The 24,110-nt window shown below is 31.5% G+C and overlaps 1 protein-coding gene across 1 annotated transcript in view; it reads right to left on the reverse strand.

Moving 5' to 3' along the window:
• The window catches only part of LOC118191732 (uncharacterized), a 69,611-nt gene that overhangs the window by 15,210 nt on the left and 30,291 nt on the right, over window positions 1–24,110 (reverse strand). Inside the window, exons 3-5 of the mRNA XM_035362572.2 lie at window positions 19,175–19,334; window positions 17,129–19,084; window positions 464–493 (exon numbers count right to left, since the gene is read on the reverse strand). Coding sequence (XP_035218463.1) covers window positions 464–493; window positions 17,129–19,084; window positions 19,175–19,334 — 2,146 coding nt within the window. The remainder of the gene's footprint in view (window positions 1–463; window positions 494–17,128; window positions 19,085–19,174; window positions 19,335–24,110) is intronic.

Here is a 24,110-nt window from a genome sequence, read left to right on the forward strand (position 1 = left end):
GGTCCAGGGCCACCGAGATCTTGCATGGCATTTGGTATGGCCTTCCTGAACCCATCAATTTCATATTTACCTGACAGTCATGGGATCCCAACCAACATGAGCAGCAATGTTACAAAATGATAAACTGCAGTTCTAAAAGGCCATTGTCAAGTTCTGGCATGTGGTAGTAGGAGTTTCTCCTTCTTACCCGAGACATAACATGACCTTTACACAAGCAACCAACATTCAAAATGGGAAAAGACAGTGCATCTTCCCATTTATACACAATGAAGGTGACATTATTCATACATGTTTAAGGGCATGCGCTTGAATACTAAGCATTTGCATATCCCAGCACATAGTACTTTTCATGAAAATTTGACATTTGTTGCATAACACCTTCAAGGTGTAACAATTTTAATGGCTGGCAAAGTTTAAAAAAAAAAAAAAAAAAAAGAAGAAGAAGAAAAGAAAAGAAACTTACCTTCTATTTCTTTTTCAACATTCTGATGTTCTGAAAAAAAAAATTTAGCTGATTAAAAGGATTATTTCTAATATTTACATAAGTTTTTAATATTTGCATAATTAAATGAATTTACTAAGATAAAAATTTACATAAATACTTTCTTCAAATATTTTTTAATAAATAATTTGATCTGTGCAATAAGCTATTATTCATGGAAACCTGACTTTTAAAATAAGACAAAACTAACATTATACTGAATATGTATTTTCTCAAAACTTGATACAAAATCTATTGTCATAATGATGGATAAATTTATACATATATATATACGTGTGTGTATATAAATTTATCCATCACTAAATATATAAATTTATCCATCACTAAATATTTTTTACAAAAACCCCTACAAACAAAATGTCACATTGAACATGAACGCAATCTATTATTTTATGTTTCAATAGCATTCAAATTCATATAATTTCTACTTAAAAAACTTTTTTGTGGTTCTAAGAATTCATAAAATCATATCTACTGCATATATAACAACATATGGTTTATAAATGGAACATTCAATAATAATATAGTAACTGCACATATCTAAATTAGTTCCAAAGTTTTAATGTGTATGTTTTAATTTTTGAGTTAAGAATTTCATTCTGACAGAAAATTGGCAAATCCTGATGATGTTTCAAAGTACATGATTAAAGACAAACTATGCTAAATTTGATGAAAATTAACAGAACAAATAAATGTGAATCAGATGACTGTTTTGAAACATTTAAATTAAGTAAATCTTCTTTCCAACCTTTCTTCTGCTCTTTATTTCATAAATTACAGTTTCATATTTTTAATTTTATAATTTCTGCATGCCATCTTACCAGATTTAAATTGATGATCTATAATCCGGAAAAACCCCTAATCTGGAATCGCTGAAGTTCTGACGAGTCCGGATTGAAGACTTTGTACTGTATCACATTTTAAACATATTGAAATCATTTAAATAAGAAAAATTAAGCAGTTTCCACAAAGTGCAAACTTTCAGAGCAAAACAAAGGATTTTTCTTTTTATGATTTATTTTAAACATATTAGATGTTTTAAAATATTTTTAAATGCAGGCAATGTTATAAAAATCCTTATTGTAAGTAAATTCTTTCAAAAAATTCCCTCTCAAAAGGACTTTTTAAAATCAAAATGATAATTAATTATTACTATGAATGCTACTAAGTATTTTAATTTCTACAAAAAATTTGAAATAGAAAATAAAAATTCTGAGGATCAAAGTACTTCATATAGAAAACTACCAGATACAAATGATAGTTCTGGAAAGGGGCCCAAAGTGTGACTGACAACTTACCAGTGGGTACGAGACAATATTCAGTGTGTCATGAAAAGTTCTGAAGTATTCTAATTATTAATTATATATATACATACCTGTAATTATGAATTTAAAAAAATTTACTATTAAAATTTGGATGTCGAATTATTTATGAATAATTTCATCACAAAAATAATATTATAGGGCTAAGTAACAGAAAAAAAAAAATATATTTTAATTAATCCTGTTAAACATCAATCAAATGGGCAGCGACCTCACTAAGGAGGTGCAGTCTGCACTGGGCAACACCCAGTATAAATACTAATAAAAATACCGATTTTAGAATGCTTTAATTTACAAATACAGCGTGATCGTTAAAAATTTCCGTGGTTTATGAACCATTAGCGAACTATCTGCTCAAACAATGGAAATGAAATTTCAAATACTCTTATTTGAAAGCATGAACTCAAGATCGTGATGATTTAAAACAATACAGAGGAAAAGTTCTGAAATTTTCAAATGGCAAAACCTCCATTTCATGCACAAGTTAATCAGCACATAGAAAAACCATAAATGACCTTGGAACAATACATGCATGACAAAAGTTGCAGGCATCATCATCATCATTGGATTATGATGAAGATAGCAAGTGGCTACTATGGATATTATGGATAGATGAGGGACATTTCTCCTCAACTGGGAATGTAAAACTCCAAGAACTGCATTAACTGGACTGATGAAAATCCTCACAATGTAGTACCAGAAGTTTTATATGAAGCTAAAGTACACAGTGAGGCATCGCAAACACATTAGCTCACGGTCCATGTTTCTTCAAAGAAGTCACTTCCCCAGGTATGAAAACATACTCAATCCCAAGTGCTTGGTATACAACAATGTTACAGAATTACGTAATTCCAGAACTGTATGGTACGTCACCATATGTATTCAGCACGTGCTGCAACAGCACTTTGGAGATAAGCATCATCTCCCACAACTTTGGAGTTTCATAGCCACCATGATTCCCTCCATCAACCTCACTGATGTATTTTTGATTTTAGGATTATCTGAACTCTAGAGCGAATACATGATATGCACGAAATTTATCAGAATTGAAATGTCATAAAACATGAAGTTATGCAGATTTCTCCTGCAACTTGCAGTCTCCCGTAACTTTGCAGTTTCATGGCCACCACGATTTCCTCACCCAACCTCACTGATGTATTTTTGATTTTAGAGTTATCTGAAATTTAAAGTGGACACATTAAATCCCCATGATTCATCAGAATTGAAAATATGCCGTAAAATGTGAAGTTATACAGATTTCTCCTGCAATATTACATTCGTCATTGTTTTCAAACTGCAATATCCCACATGCAATGTGCTGTCATCTGCAAAGGTGGGCACATTGAATACTTGCAATTCCAATAAAAGTTTTTTTCTCTCTCTTGAAATGTCATTGGTCTTTTCCAAATGTTTAATGCCAACAAATTTTTTTCATACATCACTTGTTCTAATGACATTAATGGTTTCTCAATGCGCTAATCATTTTGCATAGAAAAAAGTAGGTGTTAATGTTTGAAAATTTTGGAATTTTTTCACTTTGACTGTAACTATGAGAGCTCTATTATTTACAAAATCTCAAGCACATACCTTCAAATAACAATATCTGAAATTTCCACTGAGTAGACTGGATGGTAGGGGTTCCTATATCAGAAGTTTTATGACCACCCTTTATGTACATTATTATATTTTGATAAGTACTCTGTACGTACATTATTATTATATATTTATTACAGATTATTATATATTTATATTTTGTATGAATTAGTATACAAAGTAAGTTAAAATTTTGTTTTTATTTACACTTTAAAGCTCTTTACTGCTCCTGCACCTATATCAGTGATATTATGCAAACAAATCGATGCTTTGCTTGTATTTCCTCATAAGTACTGTTTTTGTTGTAAGACATGTACAACATTGAGCAATACATTTTCTGCAATTTTTTATACTTAAACTAGAATGTTTTGGCAAGTATTATTTGGTTATCTATATTTTTAAAACACAGAGTTCGCTTAGATACTAAACCAATACCAATATAAATTATATAGTTAATAATAATATTCACTGTGATTGTTTTTAGGGTTAAAAATGTCATTTTATAATTCCAGTGTTAAAAGTGACTGGATCATTGTTACTTTTGAAACTAGCATTAAAAATGAATTAGTTACTTTGATAATGATAAACAGAATAACAAATTAATATTTTTGACATATGCCAAGAAATTATTAGAAATATACGTTTAAATGAAAAATAATAATGCTTCACATAATGTCTGAAACTTTCTTCTCATAAAATGTCACTTTTAACAGTATCATAAATAACTATCATTACACTGCTGTTGATTATATGCTGCACATTAAAAAAATACAGTACTTTTCTGTTACCAGGACTGGATTCAGAAATGTATGTACACATATATGTACAAATATTTGCATGTATGTAAGTATGTACACTGCCAAAAAAAAGGGGGGGACAGTGCTATATCTCCCATTCTACTGGGATGATTGACAAAATTCAAACTGTGTTTTTCATGTCTCGAAAGCGCGACTTAGGATATATATTAGATTTATATATAGCACTATTGTAACATAGGTATTTTGACACAAAATCGGACTTTTTCTGAAATAAGATTTTTTTTTCCCATATTTGGATTCTACGACTCAAATTATGCCAGAATGCCAAGTTTTGTAAAAATCGCACGAGTAGTTTTTAAAATATTAGCTCTAAAAAATTTTAGCTTTTCAATGTTAATTGAATTTGGCAAATATTTATCAATATCTCTTTTTTATTAAACTTTTTTTATTTTTCCTTGCACATTTCGAAATATAGGTTCATTCCAAATAAAATTTACCCAATTTTTTGTGTTCTATTTTTTAAATGTCTATTTTTAAATAATTTTTATAAATATTTCAAAAAAAACTTTGAATTATAACCTATAAAATTTTTACCATCATCTTAAAGTGGGTGTATTTCTAAGCATACCTGCAAAAAATTAGACTTTTTTTATTCAAAATTTTCTAAGATATACACGTATTTACATATTTTCGCGTTTTGAAATTTGGCATCTTTTCTTTTGAGCGATAATAACGCCAAATATGGTTTATGGATTTTTGTTACAGTGAATTGCCACAGCTATTTTTAACCTTAAATTTCAAATAAAATTTTACGGAGAGAATTAATTATACGAAATCTTTTCCCTCAATGATGCGTAATAAATATTTATCAGTACTATATGAAAAGCTATTTTTTTTAAATTATAGATGATATAACTCAAATTTTTAATTATTTTTTTTAATTACTCTCTTTCTTCCCTTTTTTAAAAAATATTTGCAAGTCAGTTTTTATCTTCGGCGTTTTATTGTCTGCTGCTTTCATTTTAACTTCATTTAAATTGAATTGTATAAAACTGAGAACTTTTGTTTGATGTTTATTTGAATTTTATGAAAATATTTTATGACATTAACTGCATAATTTATTTTAAAACAAACTGTTGCTTATGAAGTGTCTGAAAGAGCGGCTGATACCATCATCCATATTTTTAAAGCACAGTATATTTTTATAGAAACATAAGATTTAGAATAATCATTTTTATAAAAGTGAAATTACAATATAAACATACAACCCTCTAGAGACCGAATTAATGGAAGTTCGATGGTTATGTAGAAATGATCTGCAGCTACTTAATGGATGGATAAATCAGCAGGTTCTGTGGACAAGTAAGAATAATTATATGACACCCAACATTCTGGATTCAATTAACAACAAGGGTACGATGTTTATTAAATGAATTTAAGAAGTTTTTAAACATAAAAAAAAATTGACTCATTTTTTATCCTAAAATGTATCTTTATGCATAGCCATACTTGCCAACCTATGACACTCAAAAATCAGGAGATTTTTTTAAAAAATCGGGAGATTTTTCACAATGTTAAAAAGACTTTTTAAATGAGGAAAATATAGTTTTTAATGATGAATTAACTTTAAATAGTAACTAATTCTTAAATGCAAGCAACACAAAAATACCTTACACATAAAAAACATTTTTATTACTTGCATCGTTTAAGAAAACAAAACAAAACAAAAACAAAAAAAACTTTAATCAGTTTTCGTACAAATGGTATAAACAGTGGCAGATTTTGCTTTCTTTAAGAAAGAAACTTCATAATTTTGTTCATAGCAATTGCCACGTAGGCCTGCTTTCACTAATAAAAGTTTTCTAATGTGTCATCACTAATATTAGATCTAAAGTTAGTCCTCGTTTTTGCAACAACACTGAAAATCATCTCACACTCTGCATTACTATGGGGAATTGTCAAGATGGCCAACATAATTCTAGACAGTTCACTATATTTTAAAATTCCATCAGCATCTTTCAGTTTTCCAATTAAACTCCACTGAGTGTCAGTCCTACCTGATTTTATAACCTCATCCAAGTTTTCTAATTGTAAACTGCTGTTATGCAGCTGTTGGACCTGTTTCAATTTTTCCTCCTTTTTAGAACTCCTTTCAAGATAATAATAAATATCAACAATGTGTTCATCCACATTTATTGGTAAAGAAGCTACTCCTTTTTCAGCTGCTAAATTTAAGAGTTGACAGGTGCACCTCATAATCTGCAAATCTGAATTTTCCTTTCTGAAGATGCCTGCAACACCAGTCTTCAAGCCTACCAATACTGGTGCATTATCGCCACCAAGTGCTAAGCAATTATCCAGAGGGACTGCATTTTCTTTTAAAGTTTTAATAATTAGCTGTGCTATATTAAAACCTGTCAAATGTCCTTCTAAAGTGGGAACAGAAAGTAAACTGCACTCAATTTCTGAAGATTCTGGATTAAAAAAAGAAACAATTGGATACAGTTTTGAATCGGTATTATTGCTTCCATCCGTAGAGAGGCAGAACCTTGTGTTTTTGTGTACGCACATGTTTGAGAACATCCACCCTTCCACCATGCGAAATCGAAAAATCGCAACGACAGGCGGTACACAGCGCAAATTTATTACATTTCCTTGAGGAAATAATGGAAGGAAAGTCAACTGTGTACGATTTTTGAAACGTACACGAGTATTTCACCTTTCTCGCAGACATAACAAAAGATGATAATTTCTAAAACTATTTCCCGAAGGCACGTGTACTCACACAACTCAGGACAAAATGACCGAAATAACTAAAGAACATCCAAATAACAGCTTGTTTTTCCTCATTGGCTAATATATGCCAGATGACACGCAGTGGAGCACGATGCCCATTGGAGAACTGGAGAAGGACGTTTCTGGATACGTATATGCTCTCACTCACAAAGCAGAAGTTGTCTAATTCGCAAGGTTTTGTTTTAGATATAATCTAGAGAAAATTCATTTGCTTTGGACGTCCATTTTTTTTTTTTTTTTTTTTTTATTTCATATAAAAAAGTATTAAGCCAAGTTCCATAAAAATCGTGAGCAATTTTAACAATAAGAAAAAGTCGGGAGAAATATATTGTAAATCGGGTTGGCGAGAGAGCGGTCGAAAATCGGGAGTCTCCCGCCTAAATCGGGAGAGTTGGCAAGTCTGCATAGCGTATTTTCATTATATCCTTAAAATTCTAATTTAGAATGTAATGGTCAAGAACTGAATTCTAATCATCAGTAATATAATAAGTAATTATTATGTTATTAATAAATCCTTCTTATAAAGTAATTGCAAATATTTCAAAAAACTTTGTCTGAATGCAAATATTTTTCTACGCAAATATTTCTAATTTTATATTAATCAAGATTGCACACGATATTATTTATTTCCACTTCAATTTTTACCGTCAGCTCTAGCAGAAGTTACAAATCAATTATATTTAATTAAGGAATGACCATCTAAGTTAAGAAACAGCGTACTGTAACAGCAATTCAATTACTGGCGCTGTATCTTTCATGTTACTCCCGATTGGCAAGCTACATGATTTTTAATGAGTATTCGGGTTTTGCTAGTAGCTTCACTTGGAAATCGCGCTTAAACTAGGTTAGTTTGTTATTTGAACACAGAACATGGGAGCTATTTGGTTAAGATGCTTTCATAGAGAACCTTTGTAAAGAGAACCTAGAAAACTACGAAAACCAACCATGCAGCCTGGGTTACACTTCGCAACAAACAATTAGTATTTAACAATCTTCAAATGCTAGGGAACTGGTGAGGCTCCAATTAAATCTCCAATTTATTATTTTATTTGTAAATATTTAAAATATTGTTGTATTCTTAGACACAAAAAGCAGAATTTTTGTTTTGTTAACTGGTTAGTAAACTACCAAGCCGTAGTGCAAATGAATATTCAATTTCTTTGGCAATAATTGTATTCACTTAATATTCTTGGAATACGAGCTGAAAAAGGAATGTTCTCGGAAGATTAAAGAAGTGTTTAAATCCAGTGATATTAGGTTTGTCTTACAAGCTCATGATCAAAACAATTCTGCAATTGCCCGAGTAGTTGACTTGTAAATGGCTGTGAATTAAGCAGATGACTTTTAATTTTACGTTATTCAGTCAGAAAATGTATTCCAAATGTTTTATATTGCACGATAATGCATCTTTTCATTATTCAATAACCAATTGGAGAACCGCTTGTGTTCCGAAAATAAGTATGTGTACTCAATCATCCTGCATGTTCTTCAAATTTGTCTTCTTGCGATTTTTTTTCTTTCCCAAAAACTAAAGTTGCCTCTCAAAGGAAACTTTTTTGACATTGAAGAGACAAAAGGAGTATGACACCTAACTTTTAGAGGCATGTCGAAAACAGATCTCTACGAGCCTTCTCTTCCATTACATGTTGTGCATTCAGACAAAGAGTTGCATCAGTGTAAATTCTACAATCTATTTTTATTACACTCTGATTACTTTATTAAAATACAGTGAATATATACTAAACCTTTTACTTCAGCAATTCAGAATTTTTGACGGAATTGTTATCAGAACTAGGGCTTAGAAGATAAGTCAAATTGAATATTTTGATAATCCAATAAATTCAAAGTCGAAGTTTCAATATTTTATTTTCGGAGGGAGGGGAAATTTTTTCAGTTTTGGTCCATTATCCTAAGTATATTTGTTTTGATTCTTTATTTTTTCCATAAAAGCAAAAATCTTGCGCATGGTATACATATAACGCATAGCTTCAAATTAAAATTTAATAATATACAGGGTGGTTATAATTAAAGTTCCACTTTGAAACGGTCATAACAGGAAAACTACTGGATCAAATGTTATCAAACTTGGTAACCATGTTAAGGAGGTCATGGGAACTTATTTTCCGCGAAAAAAAGGAAGTTCAAAACCTCACCACCAGGGGAGAAATGGCACTGTATGCAATATTGTTAAACGAAATACGGGTTGGAATCTAACTTTTGTTACACGGGTTTAATATGTTGTATACCCTTAAGAAACTTTGAAGTAAGCAAATTAACATTTAAAGGCGTTAAATTCGATAAAGTCGAGTGCGCCATCCGTGTAAGGGAGAAATTCGTCTGTGAAAACCACGAATTAGCGATTAGAAAATGAGAGATCGCAAATCACTCGCACAAATGCGTACAATCTGGAAATTGTTTTCTTACAGATCGCTAATTTGTAATTTTTTAAGCCTGAATTTGGCCCTAAAACATGAAGATACTAATTCAAAATGCTTTTAATCGATCTGGGCCAAAGAAATCCCTCATGTTATCTACCTAGTTCCATTGCATTCTCCTACTGCATTCAATTACATAGCAGTCATTCCACACCGTTTGGTATGTTTCATAACGGAACCATTTTTCTCTGAAGAGCAGTAAACAGCTGGACCACTGTGATTGCAGCTCGCTTAGAGTCAATGTTAAAATGTTTCGTGATACACGAACTGCAGTAACTTCGCATTTTAGATACGATTTTTATGCAGGGCTGGGCCCCACCTCACATGTGTCGCACAGTTACTTAGAGAACATTTCACGAATGAATGTCTTATAGGCCAACATTTCCCCTCTTCCCACCAGACCTCAACCTCTGTGACTTTTGGCTATGGGGTTATCTCAAAAGCACTGTTTATGGTGATAATCTAAACAATTTGGCAGAAATGAAAAATGTGATACACCGACATGCCCGTAACATTCCTCCTAATATGCTAACAGCTGCTGTTGAGAATGCAGTTACAGGATTTTACTTGCTTTCGGAAAATGCTGGACGCTACATTGGACATGCTTTGTAACACGTTTCGGAAACGATTACACACATTTTAAACCGATGTTTTCATGTCTTATTTCATTTAACAATATTGCATACAGCACCATTTTTCCCCTGGTGGTGAGTTTTTCACAAAGAAAATTCCCCCCTCCCCCCGCGGAAAATAAATTCCTATAACCTCCTTTACACGATTCCCAAGTTCGATAACCATTTGGTTTGGTAGTTTTCCTTTTATGACCTTTTCAAAGTGGAACTTTAATTATAACCACCATGTATATTAAGTTAACAGTTTGGTTCAAGTCCCAGCTTTAAAAATATATAAACATAAATGTTTATATTAATCCTCTTAGAATGTTTTAAGAAGCCAATTTTTCTCTCCCATCATAGATTGTATAAAGAAACATGATCTTTGATATGATTAAGATTGTATCAGCCGATATAAGAATCGGGTCACTCGGTGGAACAGAATAAACACTGCTGGACTGTTTTATTTCTTTGTCATTTAGCAAAAAATCTTTTAATTAAAATATTTATCCTTTGGACTTCGCTTTAAACTTTACATATAGTTAAAATGACTAGAAAATGAAAAGCTGTCTTCAGCTGAAACATAATTCATGTAATTGATATTTTAAAAAAAATGACAAGAATGCAAAATTTATGGAAGTCTAGCAATAAAAAAATCTTAATTTTCTTGTGTGAGCACTGAAAATAACTGTAGAAGGAAAGAAAAAAATTAGGGAGAAAAGTAAGCAAAAATTTGCAGGGAAATTTGGCTGTCAGACATACCAAGATGTTTAAAAAAGTTAGACGCTTTTGAATATACTTTCAGGATACTTCAAAGAATTTGGCTGTTCAAAGAGAAAACACTTAGATGTTTACACCAGCAAATACCATCAATTCAGCTTGTGTTAACAGAAAAGACAAAAACGATATCATTGCAGATTAAAGTGAAGAGCGACTGGTTTTAGACTATGTGGTTCGGTTTTAGACTGGCAGTTCGATCTGAGGTTCGAATCCCGTGAACGGGCTGGCTGCATAGGCGTTTTGGTGTTTTTCGCCATGTATAACATGTATACGAACCAGTTTCCCTTAGAAAGTCCTCCACGAAGGCATCCCACCCCTTAGGCAGATAGCCCTAGTTTGCTTTGTCATAATTAAATAAACCAAAACCTCTTGATGAAACCAGTCTTTCCTTTCATCTCATACCTTCAAAATGCTTAGTCTCTAAAGACTGATAAAGGCCAAATATTGATGAAATGGATTGAATTGGATTATTAAGTTACGACAAAGCAGGGCTATCTGCCTACAAGGAAGGATGCCTTTGTGAAGAACTTTCTAAGGGAAACCAGCTGGCATACACGTTACACATGAGAAAATCCACGAAAACGCCCATGCAACCAGCCAGTTTACCGGGATTCGAACCCCGGAGTGAAATACCAGAGTTCAGAGACTTTACTGCTTGGCCATTTGTGGGCCTTTATGAAATGGAAGGCAATAACTTAATTTAAAACGATTGTCAGAAATAAAGATGTTTCAAAAAGTTGGATGCTTTTTAATATACTTGCAAAACGCCTAAAGAAAAAAAAGCCAAGAATGAAGCAGAATGCCTGAAGAAAAAGAAGAAAAAATAATTCTGCGTAAAATTTAGTTTTTGCATTTTTTTAAATTTAAAACTTTTTAATCTTATGATAGATTCTTGCGATTTCAAAAATAAAATATTTGACTAAAATATGAATAACATTTTAAGAAACCAAATGTAGAATAAAACTGTGTAAAGCAATGGGCAATAGTGTATAATATCAAATAATAAAATTGTTTAAAGCAGTGTATGCAAGTCATCCTAAGTTAAAATGTCGGTTAGACATCTCTCTTATTTATATATATATCTTTTCTGAACAGAACATTCAAAGGCGTGTTAACTGTGCTTTACTGTAATTTCTCTTTTAATATATGCAGTTTTCAAATGCATCGTAGTGTGGGTTACAAAGTATTCTTCTGAAAGAAACACAATTCAAATAAATAAAATCAAATTCTGAAAAATTTATATTAATAAATATATTTAAAATGCTCAATTCGAATGAATAAATAGAAAATTTTAAAACAATTATCTGAAGAGACAATGCAACACTAACAATTAAAATAAAAGTCTAAAAATTTTAAAATTACCTAAAATAGTAACTATGACTAAAAATATAACATAAAGAAAACTATTTGAAAAAAATAAATAAACGATGCACCTTTGATTTAAACTACGCAGTTCGAATGAGTAAACAGAAATTTTTAAAACAGGTATTTGAAAGAAACCATGCAACTTAAAGAATTAAAATGAAATTCGAAAAAGAAAAAAATTGCTTAAAATTAATGACAATTACAATTAAAAATATAATATAAAGAACATTATTTGAAAGAAGGAACAATTGCATCTTTTTTTCGTCTCACGCACTATGTAAAAATGGAAATGAAAATAGGTTGCCACATATTAAGTTCACCAAGTGAACTAATTTTGGCGCAACTGAATAAAAAGCACCAACATAAATTGTTTAATTTCTCCATAAATTTCGCACCAAATTTTACAAAATTTAATATTTAGGCATAATTTGAGTCGTAGAATTGAAATACGGAAAAAAATTGGTATGTTATTTCAGAAAAAGTCTGATTTTGTGTCAAAATAACTAAGTAGCACTTTCGAGACATGAAGAACGCAATTTGAATTTCTTCAATCAACCCAGTAGAATGGGAGATACAGAACTGTCCCATTTTTTTTTAGCAGTGTACATATATGTGTGTGTATACACATACATACATTTCTGAATCTCGTTCCAATACGAAAAGTACCATAAATTCTCCATATTATACCTATTAACCTAAAATTAAAATTTGGATTTACATTTCTTTCAATTTTATCACTGATCAAAAATATTTTTTATCATGCCATGTGGGGTGCATAATTCAGAGAGACCAAGTGAGTTTAAACAGAGGAAAGCCAAAGAGAAAATTGAAGCACTGAATACATTTCCTGGATCTATGCTTCACTATGTTAAAAATATAGACAATAATCAGAGTTCATCGAATAACACTGTTCTTCAATTTCCAAATAATGTAATATATTCTTTCTATTTCTAACATGCATGTTACACACACGCACACACACACACACAAAAAAAAAAAAAAAAAAAAAAAAAAAAAAGAAGAAGAAGAAAACTTGTAAATGATTAAATTTGAAAAAGATGAGAATCTTGAAAGTAATGTAAATTAAGTCATGGTGATGCTACATATGAAATGGTTATTAAAGAGAAAGATTTACAAATTTTACATGATGTTTTTTTCTGGAAGGTACTGGTTCTAGATAATTTTTTAATTAAAATAATCAAAAGAGGAAGTATTTCATATCAAAACAAAGATGAGTCACTTCAAGTTATAACAAAGCAAGATGCAAACACAAGAGGAAATTTATGAAAACTTTTAAAAGACTGGTTTCATAAAGTAATGCCAATTGGACAAAAAATTATTTGATTGTGGATGATTTATTTATTCACCGATCAGTGAAAATTGGCACTGTTTTTGTTGCTCATTATTCACTATCATTACACTAAGTACAGCATTCAAATTTGTAACTGGATTTAAAAAATGGGGTAAATTTAGTCCTAAAGTACACAACCTGAGAAGTGGAAAACACTAGAAGTGAGTCTGAGCTAAACAAAACCACTGATGATGAAAATATTGCTAATATGGAAATTGAGAAGAAAATGTGGAAAGATATCTTATATGCATAGCTTACTACATTGTTTCTTGCTAAGCAGAAATTAGCCATAGCAAAGATGAGTCTTTATCTAATAAGGAAAATTTTCTTGAAATAGGAGAAATGCTGTCAAAATATGATCAGATATTATTGAAAGAACACCAAATGAGATTAAAGAGTAGTACATGTAAGCTTAAACATTTAGTCTCATATCTAACATCGAAAACTCAAAATGAATTCATCAGTTTCCTAGCATATCACGCGAAGGAAGAACTTACCAAAGACAAAATCTGTACCATACGCTAAGATAATGTTCAACAGTACACCAGCAATATCACTTGTTAGATATATAAAAATTAACAACAGAAGAACTGATGTGACAGAAGTATCTTTAGAACTTTTGGTTGATCTTTACAATATAATAACTGGTAGTTTGGCGACATTTTGGAGGCGATAAAGGTGGACCTGGACTACCTGGGACTTGGGTAATAATGCGAGCAGTACTCAGTTTCGATTGCGCATTATTTTGTGTGGGGGAAATGAGAGATCATGGGATATGTCATGTGATATTAATGGACGAATTACGGTTCTTTAATCGGAAAAGGGGGGAATTAGGACAAGTATCTGTGGATGTATATTATTTTGTATTAAGCTTCATTGTGTGTTGTGTGAAGTAGGGTTGAATAATTTTGGGATTGTATGGCGCTGTCTAAAGTGAATTGTAGATGTGATAAAGAGAATTTTTTTTTATCAAATTCGGAAAAAAAATCGTTCAGTAATTTTATTGAATCCATAATAAAAGTGTATCCACCATGTAAGGAAGATTAGGTTAGTTAGACTTTGTTAAGAATGTGAGTAGTATTCAGTTCTGATTACACATTATTTTGTGTGAGGGAAATGAGAGATCATGGGATATGTTATGTGATATTAGTGGTCGAATTACTGTTCTTTAATCGGGAAAAAATCTGGCAATTTTGTATTTGGCTTTATTCTGTGTTGTGTGAAATAGTGTTTGTGAATTTTTGGATCCCATGGCCGTAACTAAAGTGAATTCGAAATGGGTATTTAGTGGTATTGAAAAGGATAGTAATAAATGTTTTTTAAGGTTGTGCGAGAGAGAAATAAAGATGTTTTATTATGTTATTTATTTTACCTGGTATCTTGCTTTGAAAGATAAGTATGATTTTAAAGATTCTGAAACAGAAGTAAGAAAAGTGTATCCGCCACGTAATCAAGATTCTGAAGAAGATTAGGTAAGTTAGTATTTTTAATTATTTGAGGATATTATTTTTATGCATTGTTGTAAATGTAAGGTGGAAAGGAATTTGGTATTATTGGGAAAATTGTTATTAGCAATGATTTAGTTTAAAGTAATTAGGATTGTAAGGTAATTTTTATTAATTTAATGTATGTGCTCATTTATATTTTAAGTAGTGTTTTTGAATTTAATTATATTTTAATGAAATGATAGTTATTTCGTGAATTTTATGTTTGTAGGAATTTGGTATACGTTTAAGTTGAAATAAACGTGCATGGAAATAATTTAAATATTTGATACTAAGTATTTGTAATGCTTGCGGTATGAATTCGTTGGTGACGTGTATAATGTAATAGATGATTTAGAGGTAAAAGTTTTTGGATATTTTATTTATTTTATATGTGGAAATGTTCATATTTGTAAAGGGTAAATACTTTTTCGCGATCAGGTAATTTCATATATGTTCTTTTTACCGGGTTTAAAGATTGAGAAAATTGTCATGTATTTTCGTGAAATTTTTGTAATTTATGAGAAAAAAGCAGTGTACATGGATATAGTGAAGAGTGTGCGCAATGCCATTTTTGTGCAATTCTGGGATGTTTTTTTAAGTAAAAATAAGTCGGCGTGTACATGGTTTATGTGTATGTGTTAGTTTGATAAATGCGTAAGGAGAATGGTATTGTGCAGTTTTTCCTAATTTTGCAGTGAATATTTGTCATGATTAAGCAGTTTTGTTTGATAAAATTTCTAGCATAAGTGTAATTCGGCTAGTAGATTGTTGGAAGAAGTGTTCAGGAGATAAAAAGAAAAGAAACATGTCTTTACTTCGTGAAGACAAAATGGCGGCGGGGAAAAAAAATGGAGGGTTGCTGTAGGAGAGTTGGTCGGCAAATTTTCGCCAAAAAATCGCCAAGTTACCATAATGTAAAGATCAACCAAACTTTTTCATTTAAAAGGAAAAGAAGCTATTGATCATAGTTCTGAATTAATTAGGAAATTGGAAAGTGATGGATTGAACATAATGATGTGCCATTTTCATAGCTAAGTTAATGCTGTGACTATGGATGAAGTACAAGGAGAGGTACAACTTATTAAGACAAAAAATACCCCAAAAATATAAAAATAATAAAAAAGCTATTTTTAATGGATATGAGGATCATTCGCTTAATTTGTGCAATCAGCCCTCTTTTGCAGAAAATGCATCCTGTGCAAAATTTTTTGGAGTACTTGTATAAATATATTCTTTTCTTACTACTTCCAACCATCGATAGGATTGTTAATTAGACTTACTGAATTATCATTAAAAGGACTATCAATAAGACACTGGAGTGCTCATTATGCTGCAGTTAAGGCAGTAAAAGAACATTTTAATAAGTTTATGCTGAAACTCTGAAATTCTTTGTAATGCAAATGAAAATTTAAAGCACAAGAGGATCAGGCCAATATTAAAAACTGAAGCTAAAAGCAGTACCTGATTAAAAAACTGGAACATTCCCAGTTGTCTTTTTTATGAGAAATATTCATTTTGAAGAACGTTTTGAGTAATATGATGGGTACAACAGTGGGGTAAAGATAACGAACATCTTTTGAAATGAAGTCATGTAACTGCATTGATATTTTAGATGTTATAAGCAGGCTTTTGAGTAGTAGCTCCATGAGTACAACATCCTGTTACAATATTTTGTATGCTTTCATGGTAGATATCTCCAACAGGACGCAAAATTTCTAAGTGTACACTGCTTAGTACAAACTGAATGCACAGTATATGCAAATGTTAGGTACTTGTGTACTGCTACCAAAATACTGCCTAGACATACAAATTTTTTATCAAAACCCACATGAACCAGCTTTACAAAAACTTATTTTGTCATCATACGTCAACCTTGCATTATGAGAGAAATTCATTCACATTCCTTTCTGACTTTCTTATATATATATCACTAAATTTATATATACGATTATACCAAATTTAAATAATGCAATAAATTTAAAACAAGCATGCATATTACAAACTTAATATTTCAGATTATAATTATGCTTATTATTCCATTATTCTGGGAACATGAACAAAATAAAAAATATATATATTAAAAAATCTGAAAATTTTTGGTCAAATATTATAAAAAAATTTAACTTACGATTTTTTAAGAAATTGGATAGCTCCGACAGATTGAATTTCCTTATATTTACTTCTGGCTCACTATAATATAAGTTTTTACCAGTACCATAACAAACAGTTTTAAGATGACTAGATGGATGAGAGAGATCAACTTTGAGAGCAGTGTTTGATTTAATGTCTTTAGGCAAGCTATTATAAACAGGAGAATCACTATCGGAAACACACGTCTTAGTATTTACACCTGTTACTTGAATAATATTACAGCATTTTCCTGCAGTCTCTGAATCATTATGTCTACCTGGAATCTCATCACAAATGGAAGTTTCAAATGACGAACATGAAGTTTTTTCAACACTCATATCAAGTACTTCCTCTATACCAAATCCAAAAGAAACATTGCATGCATTAGATTCTAACGGCATATTATCCATAATGACAGGAGGAATATCAGAATTCTTCAATTTTTGCCGATTGCTGGAGGTATGTGATTTAGAACAAGAACAATTTTTACGCGATGGACACAAACATACATTACATGCACCTTTATTGAATTCTTCCTTTTGATTTGCTTTCACCTTAGCATTGTCGATTTTGAGGGTTTCAGGAATACTGACAGTTTCTGGCTCGGTTTGAGTATTTATTTCTCTTGTTGATCTAGTAAACGACCTCACTTTTATTTCGGAAGTATTAGAATCACCTTCTTTTTCAACAGTCACTACACGGTAAGCTCCTTTATTATTCAGAGATGCGAGATCCCGCATATCATCTTTCCGTTTACCATAGCCACCTGAGGTAGAATTCTCAGTCCTCCTGATTTCATATTCATTGGATTGCTGTTTAAAAGTAGAAGTCTGTTGTGCACTATAAGTGATAATACATGGAGAGGGAGCACTAATTTTTGATATGGGCATTCGAGCAATATCAGCGTATGAAGCCTGAGGAGTTGACGAGGAAGAAGAAGGAGTAGTATGCGGATGTGGTTGCGTCGGATGTGGAACAGATCCTCGCACTGGAAGAGAATGGACACTATCTAAGTCAGAATTGTCGGCTGAAGAATGCTCCGAATGCGGCACACTACTTGTAGATTTACGACGAGAATCTTGTTTGCCACACTTACTTTCAGCTAATGACAGCATCATTCCTTTCTTACGTTGAGTCTGTGCAGTACGCCACCTGTATGAATCTGAGCGTTTGCTCTGATGTTTCTTACGCTGCTTTTTCTTAACTATATGAAATCCTGATTCCTCAACAGTTTGAGAAGAAACATCAGCAGTTGAATAGAAATCAGCAGCAAAACTTGAAACTTCAGGAACACTGTCTTCCATGTTTACAGCCTGGTTATTTGATTCATATATACCTGTATCCTTTTTATCAGAAGTATCTAAGAACTGATTTTCTACATTGCTATTTATATCAAGATTTTTTACAACTGCATTTTCAAGATGAGCAGCTTTAGGATCTTTAGTAGATACATCCATAATTTGAACATTTGTTTGAGCTGAGAAGACAACTGCATCATTATTTATATTATTTTGGTTCAAATCCTCTAAAGAATTAGACCGAGATAGTTTTTTCTTATCACCATTAACAGCATTTTTTTGACAATTTTTTATTTCTTTTCCAAAGGTTTTCTTTTTTTCTTGATCATGATTCATGCTGCTTTTATTTGATATTACATGATTCTGAGAACCACCCTTTATTGGTGTTTTACTTTTTTTATCCGATGAATTTATATATTGAACCAAGCTGTCTAAATCTTCATTCCCCCGATGACCTTCAATATTTTCTGATAAAACACCTTTGTTCACAGAATTCCTCTGCCTCTTATTTTTACGATTATTTTTGCTTTCTGCCACTAAAGTACTGTTGTTATAATCTAATAAAGTGGTTGACACAAATGATGCAAGACTCGAAGGACGTGAGGCTCTAGAAAATGGATTGCCATTGATGTCAGTATTCAACAGCTGTTTTTCATCTAAAAAAGAAAAAAATATTTTAAAGAAAATGATACATTTACAGAATAAATTAGGTACAGAAAGAAAGAAAACAACTTTAGAATTCATACTTCTAGTCGAAAAAGGATCAGTTTCCATTGGTAAAGAGCTAAAGAACGACTGCACTTGAAGCGGGCGAGACCATGGAGAAAGTGGGTAATTCACTTGCCGTTTCATTTGTTCACTTATTGATTCAGAAGAATTGGGTTGATCATCAATACTAGAAACTAACTGCAAAGCAAAAAAATATAAATGATATGATTTAGCACTAAATACAATAACTAACATGTTATAGTAATTAAGTATATTATATACATACAAGAAGTCTCGATTCAAGTTCTAAAAAAAAGAAAAACATAAAAAAACCCTTGAAAATTATTTTCATTGCAACTTTTAACTCTTTCAGTTCTAATGGGCACACACATCCCAGAGATTAGATTTCATGGCCTATTGGGTAAATAAAGCCCACTTTTAAATGGGTTTTTAATGCTTGCAGTGTTTTTAAGGAATTAGGGAACAAATATATGACTAGAGAAATCTGGCAACATTTTTAACTTGCAAATGGCACACTTATGTTTTTGAGCAAGCCGATTACTTAAATTTAAATTTCTCCATCTTTTTTTAAGCATGCTTAGTATGAAATAGTTCTTATTAAGTAGCAATTTAACTTTAATGCCAGATTTAAGAAATTTTGAATAAATTCTTTTTGTGAGATATTTTGTCCCAATCGTAATGAACAGTGGGTTAATATGTCCCATCAGTGATCAAATTACTACATGCTGATATATGTTTTATAAATATACATGAAAAATTACGTTGTGTGTGGCAGAGTTTACATTTTGCAATATTCATACTGCATATTACAACAAATTTCAGGGTTTTTTTTGGGGGGGGGGAGGGTAATATCCTAGACGATTGGGACATATTGTCCCAGGAGATTTCCAGGAAAAGGAAAAAGTTAAAAACTTTTAAACTTTAAACTCATACTACAGGTCTTTTAGTATGTCAATATTAAAATACTACAGGGTTCGTACGCATTTCTTCACATGGAAATTAAGTACTTTTAAGGACCATTACTGAAAAAAATTAAGGACCTATGAACAAATAGCAAATTAATAAATTCAATTAAAATATTATCTGTGCTTGAACTTCACTTTTGTAATACCACGCAAAAAACAGAATAGATCCGTAAGTAGGATGCATTATTATTAAACATAACTTAATTAACATAATTATTAATTAGTTTAAGCATAAAATATACTTTATGAAATTTATCAAACAGCATTAAATATCTTAGACTTACAATAGTTCAGTATATTTGAAAGAACAAAAGTAACATTTTATTTACATTTTACTAATAGTTAGTTTCATGTTAATTTTTTTTATGTCTCATTACTTGCTCAATCTAGAGGTTTAGTAAATAGCAGGTAGATTTTATGTCAAGCATCATAGTTTAAAATGAGAAGTAAAATCATAATCAGAATGATTCATAACAAAAGACTGGCTGTTGTCACCGCTCCTGCTTGCCTAGAGAGAGACCTGCTGATCAGAACAAACTTGTAGGCACAGTTAGTAAGTTTTGAAAGTTAGCTGAGCTATGTCTGACGCTGTTAGTGTCATAGCTTCGTGTAGAGTTGCAGGAGTTGTAACTCGGTTACCATACTTGGTACTTACGTATAAATGCAACCAGGCCAAAATTCACATAAATCGCCAAATTTGGCAACCCTACGTATGTGAAAATAGACGAAAGTTTATTTGTAAAAAGAAAAAATAACACTGGGCGTGTACTACCACAGCAATGGGTTTTCGGCGGAATTTGCCGAGAAAAGAAAGAGACTTTTTTGGTTACAGTACCTAACAGAAGCGCCGTTACACTCATGGAAAAAATTTGCGAAAATATCAAGGAAGGAAGCATCATTTATTCGGATTGCTGGAAAGGATACAATAAAAGCGAGTTCGAAAATGCTAGATTTCTGCATGGAACTGTTAATCACAAATATAACTTTGTGGATCCCAACACGGGCATTCACACACAACATGTAGAGCGCATGTGGAGCTCAGCCAAATGGCGCAACAAAAAACAGAGAGGAACAGCCCGTCATCATCTTGACTCATACCTTATCGAATTTATATGGCGCCAAGCTCAAGCTGTTAATGGCGAAGACGGTTTTCAATCAGTGCTAAAAGCAATAGCCAAAAGATTTCCGCCGAAAAAATAATTCTGCAACTTATTCAAATTCGAAACCGGAAGGGTTTAATTGCTATTTCAAAACAAAATAATATAAAAAACTGTATTAAAAATTATCTGTAATTAATAAATACATTTTCTTTCTATTCATACTTTTTTACTCAAACTTACAAATCGTGCCAACCTGGTTGCGATAATACGTAAGTACCATATACTTTAAGGTTCTATTAAGCCACTAAAGCACTAGAGGTGATAAGTTGCTTTTTATTTTAAATTTCAATAGATGCGAAGAATAAGTTTTACATGAATTTTTATATTTTTGTGTTCAAGTATCATTAAATATTTTACACTTACAATATAACTGGACATATTGAAAGAAGATAAGTTACATTTTAGTTAAGTTTTACTAACAGCTTTTTTATTTTTATGTCTAATTTTGTCACATACTTGTTCAGTCTAGAGGTTTAGTTAATAGTAAATTTTATGTCAAGCAGCATAGGTTAAAAAGAGCATTAAAATCATAATCAGCATGATTCATAACAAAAGATTGGCTGTTGTCACTGCTGCTCCTTACCTAGAGAGAGACCTGCTGATCAGAACAAAACTGAGAGGCCTAACGTGGGCACGGTTAGCTAGTTTTGAAAGTTAGTTGGGCTCTGTCTGTTGCGGTTAGTGTCATAGCTCTGTGTAGAGTTCCAGGGATTGTAACCAAGTTAATATACTTTAAGGTTCCAATAAGGCACTAAAGCACCAGAGGTGACACTAAGTTGCATTGTATTATTTTAGGTCTCACTAGATACTAAGAATAAGTTTTACATGAATTTTTACATTTTTGTGTTTAAACCTTGTGCCGCGCTAAGGAATAATGAAAGGCAATATTTCACTTCATTATGCAGAGATAATTTTTAAGAGTAAGCAGTTAGTTATAAATTAAATTATGTAGTTAGAAAACCTTAGTCAGTATGGATTTTCATGATTATTATTAAATTTTACTTATTTTTTAACAATATTGTTAAAAGTCCCTATTAAAATCCCAATCTAATAAAATTTCACAATTTAAAATACATGCAATTTATGTCATGATTCTTAAACGATATTAGGATACATTAAAAGTTATTAAACATTTATGTTTTGTAGTAACAACACTCAAAATATTTATGCATCTTTTTAATTTGAAGCCTTTCCAGACATTTTGGCTTAATTCATATCAATTTTCTTCTCTTTAAACATCTTTCCTAACAATTAAAAATCTGTTTGAATGCACTTAATTTGGTAAAAGTTAAATAGTCCAAAAACTCCAGACAGACATGAAGCAAGTTATCGCTATGTCTCAAAGTAACTACAAAGTCAGATAAACATTTAAATAAGCCTCTTATTTAAAAAGAACTTAAAGGCATGTTCTTATGCTAACCAATTCAATTGCAATTTGTGGTCATGTAATTAAACAAGAACAATCAAATTCAAACAAAAAAATGTAGACTAGTGGTCAAAGACTAAACAATTTAATTTTAATTTAAGCTGGCTCAGTAACTCTATCGTCATAACAAATTCAAATGTCAGCAGCAATAATGCAAAGACAAAAAGTTGCAAATTATCAGAGCTGGCAGGAACTAATGCAACAAGCAAGCGGAGATTAAAAACACATTTCTGTCTTGCACACCAAAAACCTCAGTTTCAAAACTGCCTAAGCGATTTGCATTCTGGGGAGGAAATAGAAAAGGGAAATTATAAACAACTGGGTAATTTACATCATAATACCTGTATATATATTTGAAGAATAGTTTTCTTTCTCTGTATGTACTCAGTTTCTAAGCTGCTAATTTTATTTCTTTAGTAATATGAACATTCAGGAGAAATAGGAAATATATATGGTAAGGGCAGGTTAAAGAGTTAGTGTGGCAGAATTTTTAGAATTTAGTGACACACCGAGCAACAAAATGTAGAAATGGCAAAACTTTTAGAATTTAGAGCAGGCACTGGAAGCAGAATTTAGAAAGGCACTAGTCAGCAAAATTTAGGATCTTCAGAGATAAGTTTAATATTCCATGTGATTGCACCAAGTGGGAAAATGCCTAGCGTCAGACCTGTATATGATGCATTAACACATATTAGATGAATCTTTTAAATTGCCAGCTTTCAATTTCTTTGTTAATAAAAAAATTCCTTTCTATAATGCCTGTCCATGTGATAAGATTAGAAGCATTTTTAATATTTTTTCTACTTGTGTCTAGTGAAAAGTAGAGAAAATAAAGGGAAGATAAGCATGTTAAGAAAAAGATTCTAGTATCAGAAGTAAAGCATTCAGATACTACAGTCAAGTCTTTAATCCGGACTCGTCGGGACTTCGGCGATTCCGGATTATCGATTTTTCCGGATTATAGATCATCAGTTTAAATCTGGTAAGATGGCATGCAGAAATTATAAAATTAAAAATATGAAACCGTAATTTATAAAATAATGAGCAATTATGATCTAAAGGGTATCAAAATTTACCAAAAAAGAAGCCTAATATTTATTTGTTTACTTTATTAAACATTTCTTTCAACGCGCGGATGCGTAAAGCATACCTTACGCATAGCCGAAATTAGAAAATTGCAACCAAAAAACTATTTGATTTGTATTCGTGATATTTATAATGACGAGGAATTTGATTTAAATCATATCAAAGACGGAGTACATCGAAATTAAATACTACATTTAGTAAGGAATTATAAGCACAATAAAATAAAAACATCTGCCCTGAAGATAACGATAGTGTTGACAGATCAACTTCCAGTTCATTGCGCGCCGCGACGTGCCGTCCCCCCCCCCGCGCAGAG

This window comes from Stegodyphus dumicola, chromosome 7 (genome assembly GCF_044657685.1).
Source record: "Stegodyphus dumicola isolate Sdum_Otavi_A_Nest chromosome 7, ASM4465768v1".
NCBI classification, from domain to species: domain Eukaryota; kingdom Metazoa; phylum Arthropoda; class Arachnida; order Araneae; family Eresidae; genus Stegodyphus; species Stegodyphus dumicola.